We start from the raw sequence: 16,584 nt of genomic DNA on the forward strand, positions 1-16,584 counted from the left end.
GTTGAGGTGGGGTCCTCGGAAGGGAACAATCCAGGCAAGTTGTGATAATGAGCCACTGCTGTGGGCACAGGCCTGCCTCTGTCCAGTTTCCACAATCAGAGCCCCGACCCTCTCCCACTGGACACTGTCCTGGCCTCCTGCTCCCAAAGGACTTCTCACCACAGCAGCCACGGAGTCTGCTGAAAATCCTGAATTGCACCACAGCCACCCCCCACCCCCGTTCATACACCCTCCATGACTCTCCACTGCTCTACAGCCCACTCTTTCACCCTGATCCCCAAGGCCCCTTGCAGCCTCCCTGCCCTCTTCTGTCTCCAGATGCCCCTTGCTCACCCATACCTGGCAATACCATCCACGCCTGCACCTGGAACCCACCCAGCACATTCCCACCTCAGGACCTTTGCACCTGCCATTCCTTCCACCAGGCAGTCTCTCACCCACACCCCTTCATGGCTGGTGTCCTCTAGTCCTTGAGATCCCCTTTTCAAAAAGTCCCTTCTGGCCCATCTTTCCAAAGCAGCTCCCTCCCCTGCCACCTCCCCCACTGCCTCCCCCTATAGCTGTGGTCCCCAACCTTTTTGGCATCAGGGACCGGTTTCATGGAAGACAATTTTTCCACAGACTGGGGGCAGGGGGCATGGTTCAGGTGGTAATGTGAGAGATGGGGAGCGGCAGATGAAGCTTCGCTTGTTCGCCTTCCACTCCCCTCTTGCTGTGCAGCAAGGTTCCTAAGAGGCTGCAGAGGGTAGCGGTCCACAGCCCGGGAGTTGGGGACCCCTGCCCTATAGAATTTCATTGGTGAGGGCTCTGTCCCTGACAGTTTACGTGTCTGTCGTCTCCCCCACCAGACTGGGCAATGGGAAAGGTCAGACGGGTCTGTCCACTCCCTGCCCTTGCGTCCCTGGCACCTTGGTCAGCTCCCAGACATTTCTTGGGGAAGAAAGTGGGGACCAGGGATGCCTCAAAGGCCCCATCTTGGGTTCCCCACTGGCTGGGTCTTGGGTCTGCTGGGCTATGGGCTGAGTGTCTTCCTCTCAGCTCTGACAGATGTGCTAATTTCCCAAGCTGGGAGGTCTGGGCCTCTGGGGATGAATTTCTGGGGCCCTACAGGGAGATCTTTCTTTGGAACAAAGAGAGAGAAGCCTTGGGTTGTTCCTGCAGCTGCCACCGCAGCTTAGGGGACATCTTTGGGGGCCTTCAGTGGCCGAGGGCTCTGACCTGTGTGAGATAGCAGAGTTGGGTTCTGAATGTATGGTCTCTCTCAGCGCCAGGGGTAGGAGTCCCAAGCCCCACGGGAGGTGGGATGGGGCACGTCTCCATTTGCAGTGGCCATGACAGAGAAAATGGCCTTCCTGGCAGGACCTTCAGTGGACAGTGAGGGCAGCCAGGTCCTGCATGACCCCGGGACATAGTTTCCTTCCACGGCGGGCACTGGAACCTTCAGAGGGTCAGCCCCTTGGCCTGAGAGAAGCATGAGCACCATCCAGTGGGCTGTCGTGCTGTGGGCTGTTTAGAGAGGAGTGGGGGAGCAGGGGCCCCCTCAAACTGGCGGCCTGTGGGCCAGATGGGACCTCAAATTTGTTTTGTGAACCATGAGGTATTTAAAAGAAAACGGAACCCGTTGCTGATGTTTCTTCCGTTTGTTAAGCAGTTGTTTGCTCATTCATTCAAGGAAGGGTGATTGCGGACCTACTGTGTGCCGGGCATTGGGAAGGCTCCATCCTTGCCCTCGTGGAATGGACATCTTAGTGGGGCAACAGGATCATCAAAGAAAGTAACAGAGAAGCACCAAAAATATCTGGTAGGACTAAGTGACACAGGGAAAGAGAAATCTGGTCTGGGGAAATTAGCACCTCTAGAAAGAGAGATTTCTGCCCAGGCTTGAAGGACATGTAGCAGCGTCTCAGACCTGGGTGAGTCTGAGAAGGGCGTTCCGGGGAGAGGGCACAGCGGGGGCAAAAGCCTGGCAATGGGAAAGTGGCAGGTCTGTCTGGGGCTGGTGTTTCAGGTGCCTGGAAAGGGGCAGAAGGCGAGCTGGGAGTCTGCTGGTAGATGAGGCCTGTCTAAAGTAGAGGGACATGTGGGTGAGTGCCTGAGGCGCCCCCAGGGCCCATTGTACAAATGGGGAAACTGAGGCTTGGAGCATGTCAGGCAATGAGTGTACAGTGGAGTCGATACCCCCATCTGGCTGTGCCCATAGCCACAGCCAGGCCATCATACCTCTCAGCTCATGGAGCAGGCCTGGGGAGGGGTCTGTGGAGGTGGGTCTGAGGGTCCCCCACTGGGCCTCCATTTCCCCATGAGTGCCAGAGAGGTCTATAAACAAAGGGACCCCCGCAAAGGGCCTCCTCCAGCTGGAACATTCTGGGTTTCTGGGATTCAGAGCCACACGTGGGTAACACACCCCACCCTCAGACCCCCACAGTCCCCAGAAATACCCCGAAGATCCCCTCAACCCCCTGCCACCTTGCACCAGCATAGCTTGTGTTCCCCATGCAGTGTCCGTACGTGCGATCCCTGAGATCTTCACACCCCACCCTCAGAACCCCCAGCCCCGAACCCACATCTCTCCCCTGGGGGGTGCTCCCACCCTGCCTCAGGAAGCCAGAGGGTGGGCGATACCCCTGCAGGGGATAGAGGCCCTATCTGTGTCTGGGGGCCTGCTTATAATGGGGGACTAGCATGGATTTGGGGAGTCTACATGTGTTTGGGGAGCTCTGTGTGTGTCTAGGAGGGTTGCATGTTGTTGGGGGTCGTGTGTTTGGGGGCATCTGCATATATTGGGGGGTTTGTGTACATTCGAGGGATCGGCAGGTGTTGGGGGACTCTGTGTGTGTCTGAGGGGTCTGCATGTAGTTGGGCATCTGCGTGTGCAGAGGCCTCTGTGTGTGTTTGGGGGATGTGTGTGTTTGGCAAGCCGTGTGGGTTTGGGAGGGGTCTGCATGTATTGTGGACTGCATGTGTTTTGGGGACTTAATGTATGTAGGTGTTAGGGGTGATGCATGTGTTTGGGGGGTCTCCCTGCGAGGGGAATCTCCCAACCCCCCCGTCTGTACGTAGGAGGAAAGAGCTTTCTCCCTGACCCCCTGTCCCCAGCACCCTTCCTGGGTCTGCCCGGGGCCCTCACTCTGAGCTGGGCACCCCAGGGCTGAGGAGAGGTGACCCCAAGGCCTTCTGGGAGGGATCAGGCCCAGTGATGGCAAAAGCTGCCTGCATAGAAAAAGAGGGCGATATTATCTCCAGAGAGCCCCCCAACTCAGGGAGGTGTCGCCGACTCTCCCCATCTTCTGGGGTAGGAAGCTGAGGCCCAGAGAAGTTTGGTTGCACAGTAGTCACTGCTAGAGCCCGCCTTCTCCCCAGGGCAGGTGAGGGACTCCAGGGGCTGTTGTGGGCTGAGCCAGCCCCTAGGTCACCCACAGTGCCCCCCACTACCTGGGCCACCATCTCCCCAGGCTCCCAGGGGAGGAGGCGGCTCAGGGCCCTGGCTTGGGGAGGAGGGGTGTCGCCAGCAGCTGGGGTGGGAGCCGCTGGAGCCCTCAAGAGAGGGGAGGGGGGGTCCCGACTTTCCAAGGGGCTCTTCCTGTCGCCTGTAATGAGGTACTTGGGGAGCAGGTGATGAAACCACCGCCTGGGTTGCGTGAGGCGGGGCCACCGGCCTGATTTGCTGCAGGGCGCAGGAGCAGCGCACCCTCCCCGCTTCGCCGCGTCCCGCGGGCCCTCATCTCCCCCAGGCCACCCACCTGCCTCTCACTTCTCCTTTCCTCCTCTCCTTTCCTCGCCGGCCTGGGTCCCCCACCAAACTGAGGCCTCTGAGCTCAAGGGTCTGGCAGCGTGACTTTGCCACTTGTCCCTCCATTAAAGACCCACTGGGAGGCAAGAAGGGGAACTTGACTCTCCCTGATCTTTTCTCTCAAACCTCACTGCAAAGCCTTTGATATTAGGATTCTGTGACCCATTTTGTGGGGGAGGAAGTAGGGGTCTGATGTCTCCCAGCGTGTCACAGTAAGTGTCACTGTGGTCTTGCAAGATGGCACGCTGACTCAGCATCCCCCGTTCCAAGGCCCCTCTTCCTTCTGGCTTCTGGGAGGCCAGAAGCCAAGGTTGATAGATCCCTCCACTGCCCCCTCCTCCCAGCTGGTGGGAGAAGGATTCTCCCTCCCATTTACAGGTGAGAAAACTGAGTCCTTCCACAGGGAGAGGCCAGCAGTGAAGGGTCAGTGGGAGGGTGGGATTCCTTCCAGACCCCCATCGCCATCACCAGGGAGCTAAGAGACCTCGTAGAGAGAGATGACAGTCATGGCCTGAAGGACTGCAGCGGTGTTTGTTGATGGACTTAGTGACCACAGGTGTCACCTTAGAGGGTTTATGATGCTCCAGGCACTCATGAAATCTTCCTTTGTACCCCTAGTTCCCCCCTCCAGAACAAGGCTCAGGCCTGAGGCCCCAGGCCCCCTCCCAACCCCAGGCATATGCCACCAGCACGTCCTGTCCCCTTGGTCGCCAAACAATCCATCCTCTTCTGCCTACCTGCAGCCCCCGTCCCAGTTCAGGCCCCACATCTCCCACCTAGACACCTGCCCCAGCCTCTCCCGGCCACCTTGCTCCTGCGCAGACAGATGCTGTTTCTCATGGCAGCCATGACTAGGGACAAGGTTTGTTTTGGGTTTTGTTTTGGTTTTTGTTTTTTTTGGCCACGCCGCACAGCAGGTGAGATCTTAGTTCCCAGACCAGGGATCGAACCCATGGCCCCTATAATGGAAACATAGAGTCTTAACCACTGGACGTTCAGGGAAGTCCCCAGGGATGAGGTTTTTAAAAAAATCTTTTGGTTGAGATAAATCACATAGAGAAAAATGCAAAAATCGTTGGAGTAGGGCTAAAAAATTTGCACAAACTGAACACATCTATGTATCCAGGTCCTGGCCCAGGGAACAGGACACCCCAGTCCCCGGACTCCCGCTGTCCTGTCGCAGTACCTGCTCCAGGTGGCCACTGTGCTCATATCCATCACTGTAGGTGAGTTTTGCCTGTTCTGGAACTTCATATAAATGGAATCACATGGTGTGTCCTCTCTAGGGAGCCCAGTATTGCTGAACTGGCACATGGTCTGGGAGATTCACCTGTGTGGTGGCATGGAGGTGGAATGCATCCTTTTTCTGTGCTGTATAGTAGTCTTGCATAGAATCTACCAAAACTCATTTACCAGTTCTCCCATTGAGGGCATTTGAGTTGTTTCCAATTTGGGGCTCTGACAAATGAGGCTGCTGAGAACATTCTTGTCTGTGTCCTTTGGTAAAACATGGACACTTTTCTCTTAGGTGAATGTTGAAGGGAAGCATTGCTGGGTCAAAGGGTAGATGCATGTTCAGCTTTAGTAGGTGCCAGACAGTTTTCCAGAGTGGCTCTGCTTCTTTCTTTTTCCACCAGCAATGCATGGAAGTACAAGGGGATTATTTAAACTGTAAAATCATATCCTGACCCTCCCCTGCCTCCAAACTCTCTGTGGCTCTCTAATGCCCTCAGAGTAAAACCCACACTCGTCACTGTGGCCCACAAGGACCTATGTGATCCAAGTGCCACAACTCTCCCCACCACCAGTCCCCTCCCCTCTCTCCCTTGCTCGCACTGTCCAGCCATAGAGATTTCTTTGCTTTTTTTCAAAATGCCAAACTCATGATCACTCTGAGCCTTTGCCCTTGCAGTTCCCCCTGCCAGGAACACCCTTGCACCAGATCTCCCCACAACTGACTCTTCCTTTGCTTGGCTGTGTCTTTCTTGGTCTTTGGGTCTCAGTTCAGATGTCACCTCTTCAGAGAGATCTTCCTTGAAATCCCTGGCTTCTAACATTGCCCCTTTCGTGGTCAATACTTCTCTCTTTTTAGACTTAGGTTCTGACCTACAAGAGCTTCATAAAATGACTTGGGCAGTTCCCATTGTTTTCAAAGGTCTGAGGTAGTTTAAAGAACATTTCACTTTCCTGTCCTTTAAGATTTGATAAAATAACCATAAAACTGTCGGGGCCTGTTGTCCTTTTAATGGTAGGTCTCAAGTCACTTTTCTAATCTTCTGTGGTCATTGGTCTACTTAAGCTTTCTACTTCTTTTGAGGTCAGTTTATCACAATGGTTGGCACTTGATAAATGCCAAGTATGGGGGGCAAAGAAAGGGGTGGGAGGTATTGGACTCTTGACTTCAAATGCCCACTCCCCTGTCCATCTGCTCAGGGCCCCATCCAGCCCTTCCACTGAGGCCCAACTACATGCTTCCTCCTTTGAGATGCCCTCTTGGATCTCTCCTGACTCTTCTTCCCTTTCCTGGGTCGATGAGTCCACCTGTGCCTCTCTGCTGGGCAGATGCCACAAGCTCTCTGCTTTCTAGCTGGACATTGGTGGGGGTGGAGGGGACATGCGCACAGAAGAGTACTCCCCTAACCTCAGCCTCCCCCCTCGTGCCCTGCAGATTCAGCACGCACCACCACCTCCCCCCAGCAGTTCCGGTCACGCCAACATCTGGAGAAGGGGCCGCCAGGTCTGTCTGCTGCCTGGGGTGGGGATTTGCATGTGAGTACAAATATATATGCACACCCTGGGCCTTCCGCCTGCCTCCGCATTCCTTGGCTGGCCCTTCACACCTGGGCCTGAGGCAGGTCAACGCTGAGTGGCTGGATTTGCATGCCTGTGTATTTCTGGGTAGGGAGTCAGCTGGGGGAGTCTGAGAGGAAGTTGTTGAGGGAAGCTGGGGGGAGTTCAGATGTGTCCCTGTTGACCTGCTCCCTTCACCAAATCTTCCCAGTCACCCCTCTGACTTGTCCTGAGGGTCTTCCAGTCTTGGGGAGAGGGAGAGAGCTGGATATACGACCCCCTTAGCCCCACAGAGTCAGAACTGGAGGGGATGGATGGAGGCTCTGGGAGGCCAGAGTGAGGGCAGGGAGGGCTTCACGGAGGAATGGATTTTTTTGAGCTAGGTTTCTGAAGTGTGTATCAGAGTTGGCCAGGTGCAGAAGGGGCAACAAGGGCTTTTCAGGCAGAGATATTTTGTTGAAGGTAGAGAACGGTGGGCAGGAGCTGATTGGGGCAGGGCCTTTCTTACTTTTTAAAAAATTTATTTTATTTATTTGGCTGCGCCGGGTCTTAGTTGCAGCACGCGGGATCTTCATTTCAGTGTGCAGGATCTAATTCCGTGACCAGGGATTGAACCCAGGCCCCCTGCATTGGGAGTGCAGTCTTTTTTTTTTTTTTTTTAATATTTTTCTTTCTTTTTATTTATTTATTTATTTATTTTTGGCCGTGTGGGGTCTTCATTGCCGCGCGTGGGCTTTCTCTAGTTGCGGCGAGCGGGGGCTACTCTTCATTGCGGTGCACGGCCTTCTCGTTGCAGTGGCTTCTCTTGTTGCGGAGCACAGGCTCTAGGTATGTGGGCTTCAGTAGGTGTGGCACTCGGGCTCAGTTGGCTGTGGCTCACGGGCTCTAGAGCGCAGGCTCACTAGTTGTGGCGCACAGGCTTAGTTGCTCCACGGCACATGGGATCTTCCAGACCAGGGCTCAAACCCTTGTCCCCTGCATTGGCAGGCGGATTCTTAACCACTGGGGAGCGCGAAGTCTTAAGCGCTGGACCACCAGGGGAGTCCCTGGGACAGGGCCTTGAATGGCAGGCTGAGGACTGGAGCTCCCTTCCTCCTGAGGGCAGTGAGGGGCCATGAGGAGTGCTTGAACAGTGAAGGGACATGGTCAACTCTGTGCTGGGTAGATCCCTCAAGGACCAGGGCAGGGGATGACTTTGATTCCTGGGTGAGGATTGGGGACTCCAAGGTCATCAAAGTTCAGAAGACTCAAACCCCTGTGTAAGCCCATCTTTACCTGTCAGGCCTGGCTCCAGAGATGGCAGAGGACCTAGTGGCTTCTAGAGGACCCAAAGAGCCCTAGAGTACAGTGACTTAAAGTGCAAGATTCAGGCATAGCACAGAGGGGGCCTCACCCCCAGTCTCTGCCCCCAGATGGACACAGCCCTGGCCTCCCGGTAGTTTCCTGTCATCTCTACCCCTGCCCCCAACTGTCCTGCTTCCCATGGCAGCCATGGCCAAGTTTTTAAAGTCCTGTGCCTTCTTTTTTTTTTTTTTTGTGGTACGCGGGCCTCTCACTGTTGTGGCCTCTCCCGTTGCAGAGCACAGGCTCCAGACACGCAGGCTTAGCGGCCATGGCTCACGGGCCCAGCCGCTCCGCGGCATGTGGGATCTTCCCAGACCGGGGCACGAACCCGTGTCCCCCGCATCGGCAGGCGGACTCTCAACCACTGCGCCGCCAGGGAAGCCCCAAAAGTCGTGTGCCTTCTTGCTCAAAGCCCTCCCACGGCTGTATACCGCTCTTAGACCAAAACCCACAGGCCTCCCTGCAGCTCAGAGGACCCAGAGTGGCCCTGCCTCTGCAGCCTCTCCTGCTGGCCTCCTCACTCCAGTCTTATTGATGCATCTCCTCCCTCCTGAGGGCCTTTGCACCTGCCACTCCTTCTGCCTGGAACTTACTTCCTGTCTGGCTCTTGGGTCTCAGTTCAGAGAAACCCCCCCTGACCTTCTGACTCTTGGGGCTCCCCCATTATGTGAACCCTGCCCTAGCCAGGATGTCCTTGTCTAAAATGGGGACAGATTGAGAAGGGGCCAGAGTTGATCCTCCAGGCCCAGAGACTCATGTCCAAGTCCCATGTTCCCATGGGACCCCAGGCGTGGGGGGCATTTCCTGAGTCATCTTGGCACCGAGACCTCCCAGCCAGTGCCCTTCTTCTGTCCCCAGGGACCTGTCAGGGCGGGGATAATGCACCCCAGCCGTGGGAACTAGCCTGATTCCAGCCGGGGATTAAAATTAGCCCCAGAGGTTAAATTTAGCAAGTCAAGCTGGAGCTGGGGGGCTGAGATGGGGGCTTTCGTTGGCCTGGGATCTGCATGGCTGTGACCGCTCAGAGACCCAACCCAGAGAAGGTGGAGGGTGTGTCTGGGGTCACACAGCGGGCCGCATATGACAGACTGGGGCGTCTCATACTTCCAGCCCTGGGTCTGTGGGAAGATGAGGCACCCTGCTCAGACCCCTCGGGCTGGGGTGTGGGAAGCAGGTATGGCTACTCCCAGAGACAGACCTACATTTCCCTATACTTCCCAAGAGCTCATTCCCAGGCCTTGTGCCAGGTACTCTGTATTTCATACCCACCCCATTCACAGAGCAGCAAACTGAGGCCGAGGGAGAGGCCTCCCTTGCTAAAGACCGCTCTTCTGTTCAGAGGCTGGCTGAGACCTGAGAGCAGACCCACTTCACCCTGGGCAGGCCTCAGCCACCTATGACATGGGAGGGATGGGGGAGTGGAGTGTGGTCATAGAGTCGGCAGAGGGGATCTCGGGGGCCAGGGAGCGGCTGTCTGTACAGTGGGGTGGGTGCCGCTGAACAGGCAACATGATTCCTTGATTCCAAGGAGTCCTGCATGAGGGCTGCTGGGAAAGTCCTGGACCGTGGCTTGGGTACATGCTGCCCTCACTGAGCTGCCCATTCTCACCCTTGGGGCCCCCACCAGGGAAATCCAAGATCCCCACGAGGAAGGTCCAGAGTTTCTCTCCAGTTTGCCTGGGCCCACCCCATCCCCCAGTCTGAGGGTTCCAAGCTTAAGTCTTTCCAGGGCATTCCCCCCTCCTCCCGCTGGATGGTGGGGCAGGGATAGGGTTTCTCTTATGCTTCCCCCCAACTTTTTATTTTATTTTTATTTTTTGGCCATGCCACGCAGCATGTGGGATCTTAGTTCCCCGACCAGGGATCGAATCCGTGCCCGCTGCACTGGAAGCGTGGAATCTGAACCACTGGACCACCAGGGAAGTCCCCCCACACACACAATTTTTAAAATAGAAATCTATAATCACTGAGGGAGAAATGTTAGAAAATTCAAAAGATCAAAAAGGAAAAAAAAAAAAGACAAAAAGCCCACACATTGTATGATTCCATTTATACGAAGTGTCCAGAACAGGCAAATCCGTAGAGAACATAGATTAGTGGTTGCCAGGGGCTGAGGGGAGGGGAATGGGGAGTGGCTGCTAATGGGGCTGGGGTCTTTTTTTGGGAGGATGAAAATTTTCTGGAACTAGATAGATGTGATGGTTGTACAACGTCGTGGATGCTCTAAATGCCACTGAATTGCACACGTTAAAATGGCGAGTTTTATGTTATGTGAATTGCATCTCAATTTTTAAAAACGGGAAAAAACTCACCCATAAATTTCCACCCAGCGTTGACTCCCAGATTGAGCATTTCCTTCTAGTCTTTTTTCCACTCTCGGTACAGTTTTTCTTTTGTAGTTGTTGTTGCGGTATGCGGGCCTCTCACTGTTGTGGCCTCTCCCATTGCGGAGCACAGGCTCCAGACGCGCAGGCTCAGTGACCATGGCTCACGGGCCAAGCCGCTCCGCGGCATGTGGGATCTTCCCAGACCAGGGCACGAACCCGTGTCCCCTGCATCGGCAGGCGGACTCTCAACCACTGTGCCACCAGGGAAGCCCCTCAGTACAGTTTTTAAATATATGTTGTATATATTTTTAATATATGTTTTCTGGTAACCACAGCCCTCAACCTTGCTCATCGAAGGGCTATTGTGGGATTGAATGAGTTCAAAAGTGTCTGCTGTGTGGACCAGGCTTACTTTCAGAGGCTCAGGATCACTGAGCACCACTGGGTACCAGCACTGGATGGCCCTCCAACCTGGCCTATTGAGAACTTTTAAGCTGTCACCAGTATTCATAACAGCAGTGCATACACAGCACCTGCCGTCTGCAAGGCAGATCTGAATGCCCTTTGTGGGTTAGCTCATTTTATGCTCCAGCAGCACTGGGCAATGCACCACACTGTTATCCCCGCTGCACAGACACGGGGTCAGGCTCCCTCTAGGTCCCACAGTTACCAGCTTGTTTTGCTTTAAAGCTTCAGGTGGGGGCACCCATACCTCTCAATCTTTCCCCCTTGGTCAGCCTTCTCCTTATAAAACATTGGTCTGAAGGTGTTCAATGAGCATTTGCTGCATACTGGGCTGGTCGAGGGTGTGGGCTGTGGGGATGACCCAGCCTGCCTTGATCTCCCCCATCATCTCCCTTTCAGCACCTGGCAGGGGCAGGAGGGAGATAGGGGGTAGACTGGGGTGCCTGTCTCCACTCTCGACCCACCTACTCTGTCCTCTTCTCCTCCCCGCCTCAACCCTCAGACCAAGGACACTCCACCCAGCCTGGGACAATGGGGAGGAAGAAAATTCAGATCTCACGCATTCTGGACCAAAGGAATCGGCAGGTGAGTTCAGTGGGTGGGCCAGTGGTTTGGGGAAAGGCATTCCTGGCAGGGGACATGGCCTGGGCAAAGGTCTGGCCATCTGGGAGAACTGCAAGGGAATAAGGAGATTTGATGCAATGTCAGGAGTTTGAGATGTAGCCTTTACTCATTCTCATGATGATTAATTCACTGATTCTCCTTGATGACTGAAGCCCCAGTCACAGGGGAGGTGGAACTCAATACAAATACACCCAACTCAAAGCGCTGGACCAGAGAGAGACACAGAACTGGGGAAGCTCAGAGAGGGAGTGTGGGCTCTGCCTGGAGGCCAAGGTAAACTTACCAAAGGAGAGGACATTTGGGCTGGGTTTTGAAGCATTGATAGGAGTTTGCCATGTTAAGAAGTGAGAAGGAGTAGTATAGCCAGAAAGAACAGCACATGCAAAGGCATGGAATCACAAGGCATGTTCAGGCAACAATTAGGCCCCTCCACCTCCCCTCTCACCATCCCAAATCTTTGTCTTCTCCTGCCCCGCCTGTGGGTCCTGGGTCCAGGTGACATTTACCAAGCGGAAGTTTGGGCTGATGAAGAAGGCCTATGAGCTAAGTGTACTCTGCGACTGTGAGATCGCCCTCATCATCTTCAATAGCGCCAACCGCCTCTTCCAGTACGCCAGCACGGACATGGACCGTGTGCTACTGAAGTACACAGAGTACAGTGAGCCTCACGAGAGCCGCACCAACACCGACATCCTTGAGGTACCCCTGGGACCCACCTCCCTGGCCTCATGACGCCCAGCACACTCTGCTCGCTCAGAGCCTAGGGACTCTTGGTTTGCACAAAAGATGAGCGTTGCAATTTGGCTTTGCTGCTAGTCAAAGCAGGTTTGGGGTAATAGAGTGTCCCTTTTAGGGGCAACTTCCTGGATAGTGGAAATAAAAAACATCGAGGGCCCCACTATGTGCCCCTCACACACATCATCTCATTTGCTCCTGTTACCCATTTGGTGAGTACAGACACAGAGAAGAAAAGGTACCACAAAGCAAACAGACCTCACTGAGGTCCAGGAATGTTTTTTTTTTTTGCGGTACGCGGGCCTCTCACTGCTGTGGCCTCTCCCGTTGCGGAGCACAGGCTCTGGACGCGCAGGCTCAGCGGCCATGGCTCACGGGCCCAGCCGCTCCACGGCATGTGGTATCTTCCCGGACCGGGGCACGAACCCGTGTCCCCTGCATCGGCAGATGGACTCTCAACCACTACGCCACCAGGGAAGCCCCAGGAATGTTTTTGCTTGAGCTGCTGTATCCTCAGGAGAAAGAGGCAGGAGCAGCCCCTGCATTAGCTGGGCAGCCCTCACACCCACGACCCAGGATGGGCAAGATCACTGTCACTTTGGATGTGGGCATCTTTACCCAGGGCGGAAAGCTAAAACCACTGGGCTGGAGAGAGCAGCGGGCTAGGACTGCACCCAGGAAGCCCCAATCTGGCAGAGGGTGGGGAGAAGCTGGCACAGGAGAGGCAGGGGTCCAGGAGTGCTCTGGTCACTGCTCCTATGTGGGTGGCAGCTTAGGAGAACCTATAAAGTTGTCCTCAGGTGCTCAGTCAGCTAACATGCTGCATGCCAGGCTCCGAGGCTGCACATGGGTGCAGAATGGAGGAACTGAATCACACTCAGAAGCAGTGTTAGGATAATGCCAGCAGGCCTGGGTGCATCTCGGCCTCTACCGTGTGACCCGGGCCTCTCTGGTCCCAGGGCAGGACACAGTTGGAACTTACTAGGTGATAACTCACCGGGGTTTTTGGTTAATAGGATTTGGCTGGAGCAGGCTGTGCTTGCACCCTGCCTGCCCACAGAGCTGGATGGGATAGGTCCTCCCCTCTCCCGTAGAACCAGCTTCCTTGGCCAGGATGGGGGGAGTGTCACCCTGTTGTCTCCCCCTTCCACAGACACTGAAGCGGAGGGGCGTGGGCCTTGATGGACAAGAGCTGGAGCCAGAGGAGGTGATTGAGGGGCCAGGAGAGAAGCTGCGGAGGCTGGCAGGTGATGGGGGTGACCCAGCCTTGCCCCGACCCCGGCTCTATGTAAGTGACTCCCTGCCCCACCATGAATGGGGCCCTTCCCCCACTTCTGAGGTCCAAATGGCTGAGGCCGAGATTGAGAGAGAGACTTAAGACCAGGAATCCTAGAATTTGGGGGCAGGTTTCTGCCTGGGTGGGCAGAGAAGGCTTCCTGGAGAAGTGGGCATTATAGCAGGGGCTTTGAAGGATGGAAAAGAGTTCAACAGGCAGACAGTTCCTTTCTTTTTTTTTTTTTAATTTTAATTTTAATTTTTGGCTGCGTTGGGTCTTCATTGCTGTGCGTGGGCTTCCTCTAGCTGTGAGCGGCAGCTACTCTTTGTTGTGGTGCGTGGGCTTCTCACTGCAGTGGCTTCTCTTGAGGCGGAGCTCAGTCTCTAGGCACGTGGGCTTCAGTAGTTGCAGCATGCAGACTCATTAGTTGCGGCACACGGGCTTAGTTGCTCCGTGGCATGTGGGATCTCCCCGGACCAGGGCTTGAACCCCTGTCCCCTGCATTAGTAGGCGGATTCTTAACCACTGCGCCACCAGGGAAGTCCCAGTTCCTTCCTTTCTTTGATTCATCAAACACCCTGGGAAGCCCCCTCAGGGTCAACCCTATGCTGATTAAGAAGCCTCAGCTCTGGGCCTAGCTGTCAAGGAGCGACAGAGGCAGACACAGGCTCCCCCAGCCATGTGGTGTTAAGCCAGAGGGAGGAGTAGTGAGGACTTACAGAAGGTGGAGGCTGGCGACTGAACTCATTGGGATTTTCTGTCTTGGACTAGATGCCCTCATTTCCACATTCCTCAGCCAATCCTGTCCTCTCTGCCCTCAGCCAGCAGCTCCCACTATGCCCAGCCCTGACATGGCATATGGGGCCCTGCCCCCACCAGGCTGCGACCCCAGTGGGCTTGGGGAGGCCCTGCCTGCCCAGAGCCGCCCATCCCCCTTCCGTCCAGGAGCCCCTAAAGCTGGCCCCCCAGGTGAGCATGGGGCATAGGCCCTGGGGGAGGAGGGGTGGCGGTCCCAGGGGGGCTGTGCAAGGTGGGAATATTGGCTCTGGCCCTGCTTGGCTGTGGGCATCACTCTGGACCTCAGACTCCATTAGATGACATGGCCACCTGCCCTCTCTCTGGGGGTCTCCTGCTCCCCAGGCCTTGCGCACCCTCTCTTCTCAGCAAGCCACCTTGGCAGCAAGACACCACCTCCCCTGTACCTGGCAGTGGATGGGAGGAGGCCAGACCTGCCTGGTGGCCTGGCTGGGGCCCGAGGGGGACTGAGCACCTCGGTGAGTGAGGGGAAGGTGTGGAAGGGCTGTGGGGGCAGGGTGGCCTGGGTGTGGGCCTCAGTTTCCCCTTTCCCCTGTCTCTCCACAGAGAGGCCTCTATGGTAGCCTGCAGAGTCCGTGCTCCACTGCCACCCCAGGACCCCCACTAGGGAGCTTCCCCTTCCTCCCTGCAGGTCCCCCAGGTATGCACCTGCTGTGGGAGGCGTCCACACACCTGCCTGCCGGGGGTCCACACTCCCCCGCCCTCCAGAACTGAAAACTGGCCCGTGGGGTGGGTCAGGCTTGGGCAAGGGGCTCCCTGAGGTCAGGGCCTCAGTTTACTCTTCCTGCCCCCCCTAGAATATGGCCTGGGAGACCCCCCTCCGCCCCCAGGCTTGCTGCAGCCCCCCACCCTGGCCCCCTGGCAGCCCTCCAGGGGTGATGGGCCCCCAGTCACCCCCGCCCAGCCCAGGTAAGTGCCCCGACTGCCTCCTTGCACGCTCCCTCCCACCCCGGGTTCACGGGTGGGGCTCCTCCAAGTCTTCCAAGCCCCAGCCACTGCTGACCCCTGGTGGCCACTCCCGGTTCTGCACTTAGCCCCTCCCGACTGGTCCTGGTGGGGATGGGCGGCTATTTTGGAGGCCCCAAGAGGGATCGCCACCCCCTCCTTTCCCAAGGTCCTCCTGCCCAATCTTTGCCCAAGCCATGCCACTTCCATGGCTTCCCTCGCTGAGCTCACGGCCCCGCTCCTCTCTCTCTCTCTCTCTCTGCAGTGGGGGCCGCAGCCTGGGCGAGGAAGGCCCTCCAGCCCGCGGTGCCTCCTCGCCCACCCCACCAGTCAGCATCAAGTCCGAGCGCCTCTCGCCGGCCCCTGGAGGCCCCGGCGACTTTCCAAAGGCCTTCCCCTACCCCTTGCTCCTGGCCCGGCCCCTGGCAGAGCCCCTACGGCCTGGGCCCCCCCTGCGCCGGCTGCCCACTACCGACGGCTGGCCCCGGTAGTAGGCCCGGGGGTGGCACCGATTCTGCCCCTCACACCAGGCGAGGTGAGGGCACGCGGGGTCCCAACCTCCCTCCCTGTGTCCTTGGAGAAGACCCAGCAGTTACGACCCTCTCCACGGCAGGGGCCTGGAGGGGGGAAAGCCTGGTTCGGATCCAAGGTTGGGATGCTCGTTTCCCCCTTCCCGTGTGTGTGTATCCATCAATAAAACACACGGGGCATCCGTGAACGAAACCGTCGCTGCTCAGAGCCACACCCCCGCCCGGGTCCTCCCATCTCTTCCCCAGCGGCCTCAGTCTTGCCTTGTCGTGTCTTGGGTACCCACTCCAGAACCTGACCCTGAGAGGAGGACTCCAGTGCTGCTTGGGAAGGGGGGTGGGGGGGAGAAGCGGGATCGGAGTTGAGGGGGACGGGGACGTAAGGGGAGGAGCCCTGGAGGGGGTGCCAACGAGCAGGTGACTCCATGCTCAGCCCGCTGGGGGCCCTAGGGCACCACATAGAGTGGGCACCTAGAGTGGTTCCGCCCCAGTGGTGATGGGCTGGGCTATTTGCGCTCCAGCTCCTGAGGGTGTTGGGTCGAGGGCTCAGGCTGGGTTGCAATCGCTTGCAGCAAGAGGCAGTGGGGAACCGTGAATGTTGGGCTATGGGAGCGCTGGAGCGGCGCTACACTCTTCATCTTTTAAATGGGCATATCCCTTGATCTCTTGACCCAACGATTTCCACCGGAGGGAGGAGGGAGCCAGGCGTTTATCCACCCACTTTGGGGTGGTGCAAACTCCCTCCACTTCGTCCTGTCCTGTGTGAGGGCAGACTTGGGGGTCCAGGAGGGAGCCAGAGGGAGCTCCATTTGTTCCTCCCCTCCAACCACCCCCCAGGTGGTCTCAGTGGGATCTTTATAACACTCAGATCTGTCCCTTGACCTTCCTGAGCTCCTCAGCTGCTCTCACCCACTCTGTCTCCTGCCCTGAGGCCCTTAGAAATAC

General features: G+C 56.6%; 1 protein-coding gene across 1 annotated transcript; it reads left to right on the forward strand.

Moving 5' to 3' along the window:
- Positions 1–11,247: 11,247 nt before the first annotated feature.
- Positions 11,248–15,603, forward strand: MEF2B (myocyte enhancer factor 2B; the record flags this gene model as incomplete). The annotated part of the gene is made up of 8 exons (XM_082835707.1): positions 11,248–11,301; positions 11,836–12,039; positions 13,229–13,363; positions 14,173–14,320; positions 14,492–14,625; positions 14,714–14,807; positions 14,965–15,076; positions 15,378–15,603. 8 exons carry the CDS (start codon positions 11,248–11,250, stop codon positions 15,601–15,603), a joined length of 1,107 nt encoding a protein of 368 aa, XP_082691833.1.
- Between the last annotated feature and the right edge of the window lie 981 nt (positions 15,604–16,584).

The sequence above is a fragment of the Leucopleurus acutus genome (assembly GCF_964270905.1).
Source record: "Leucopleurus acutus genome assembly, chromosome: 3".
NCBI lineage: Eukaryota > Metazoa > Chordata > Mammalia > Artiodactyla > Delphinidae > Leucopleurus > Leucopleurus acutus.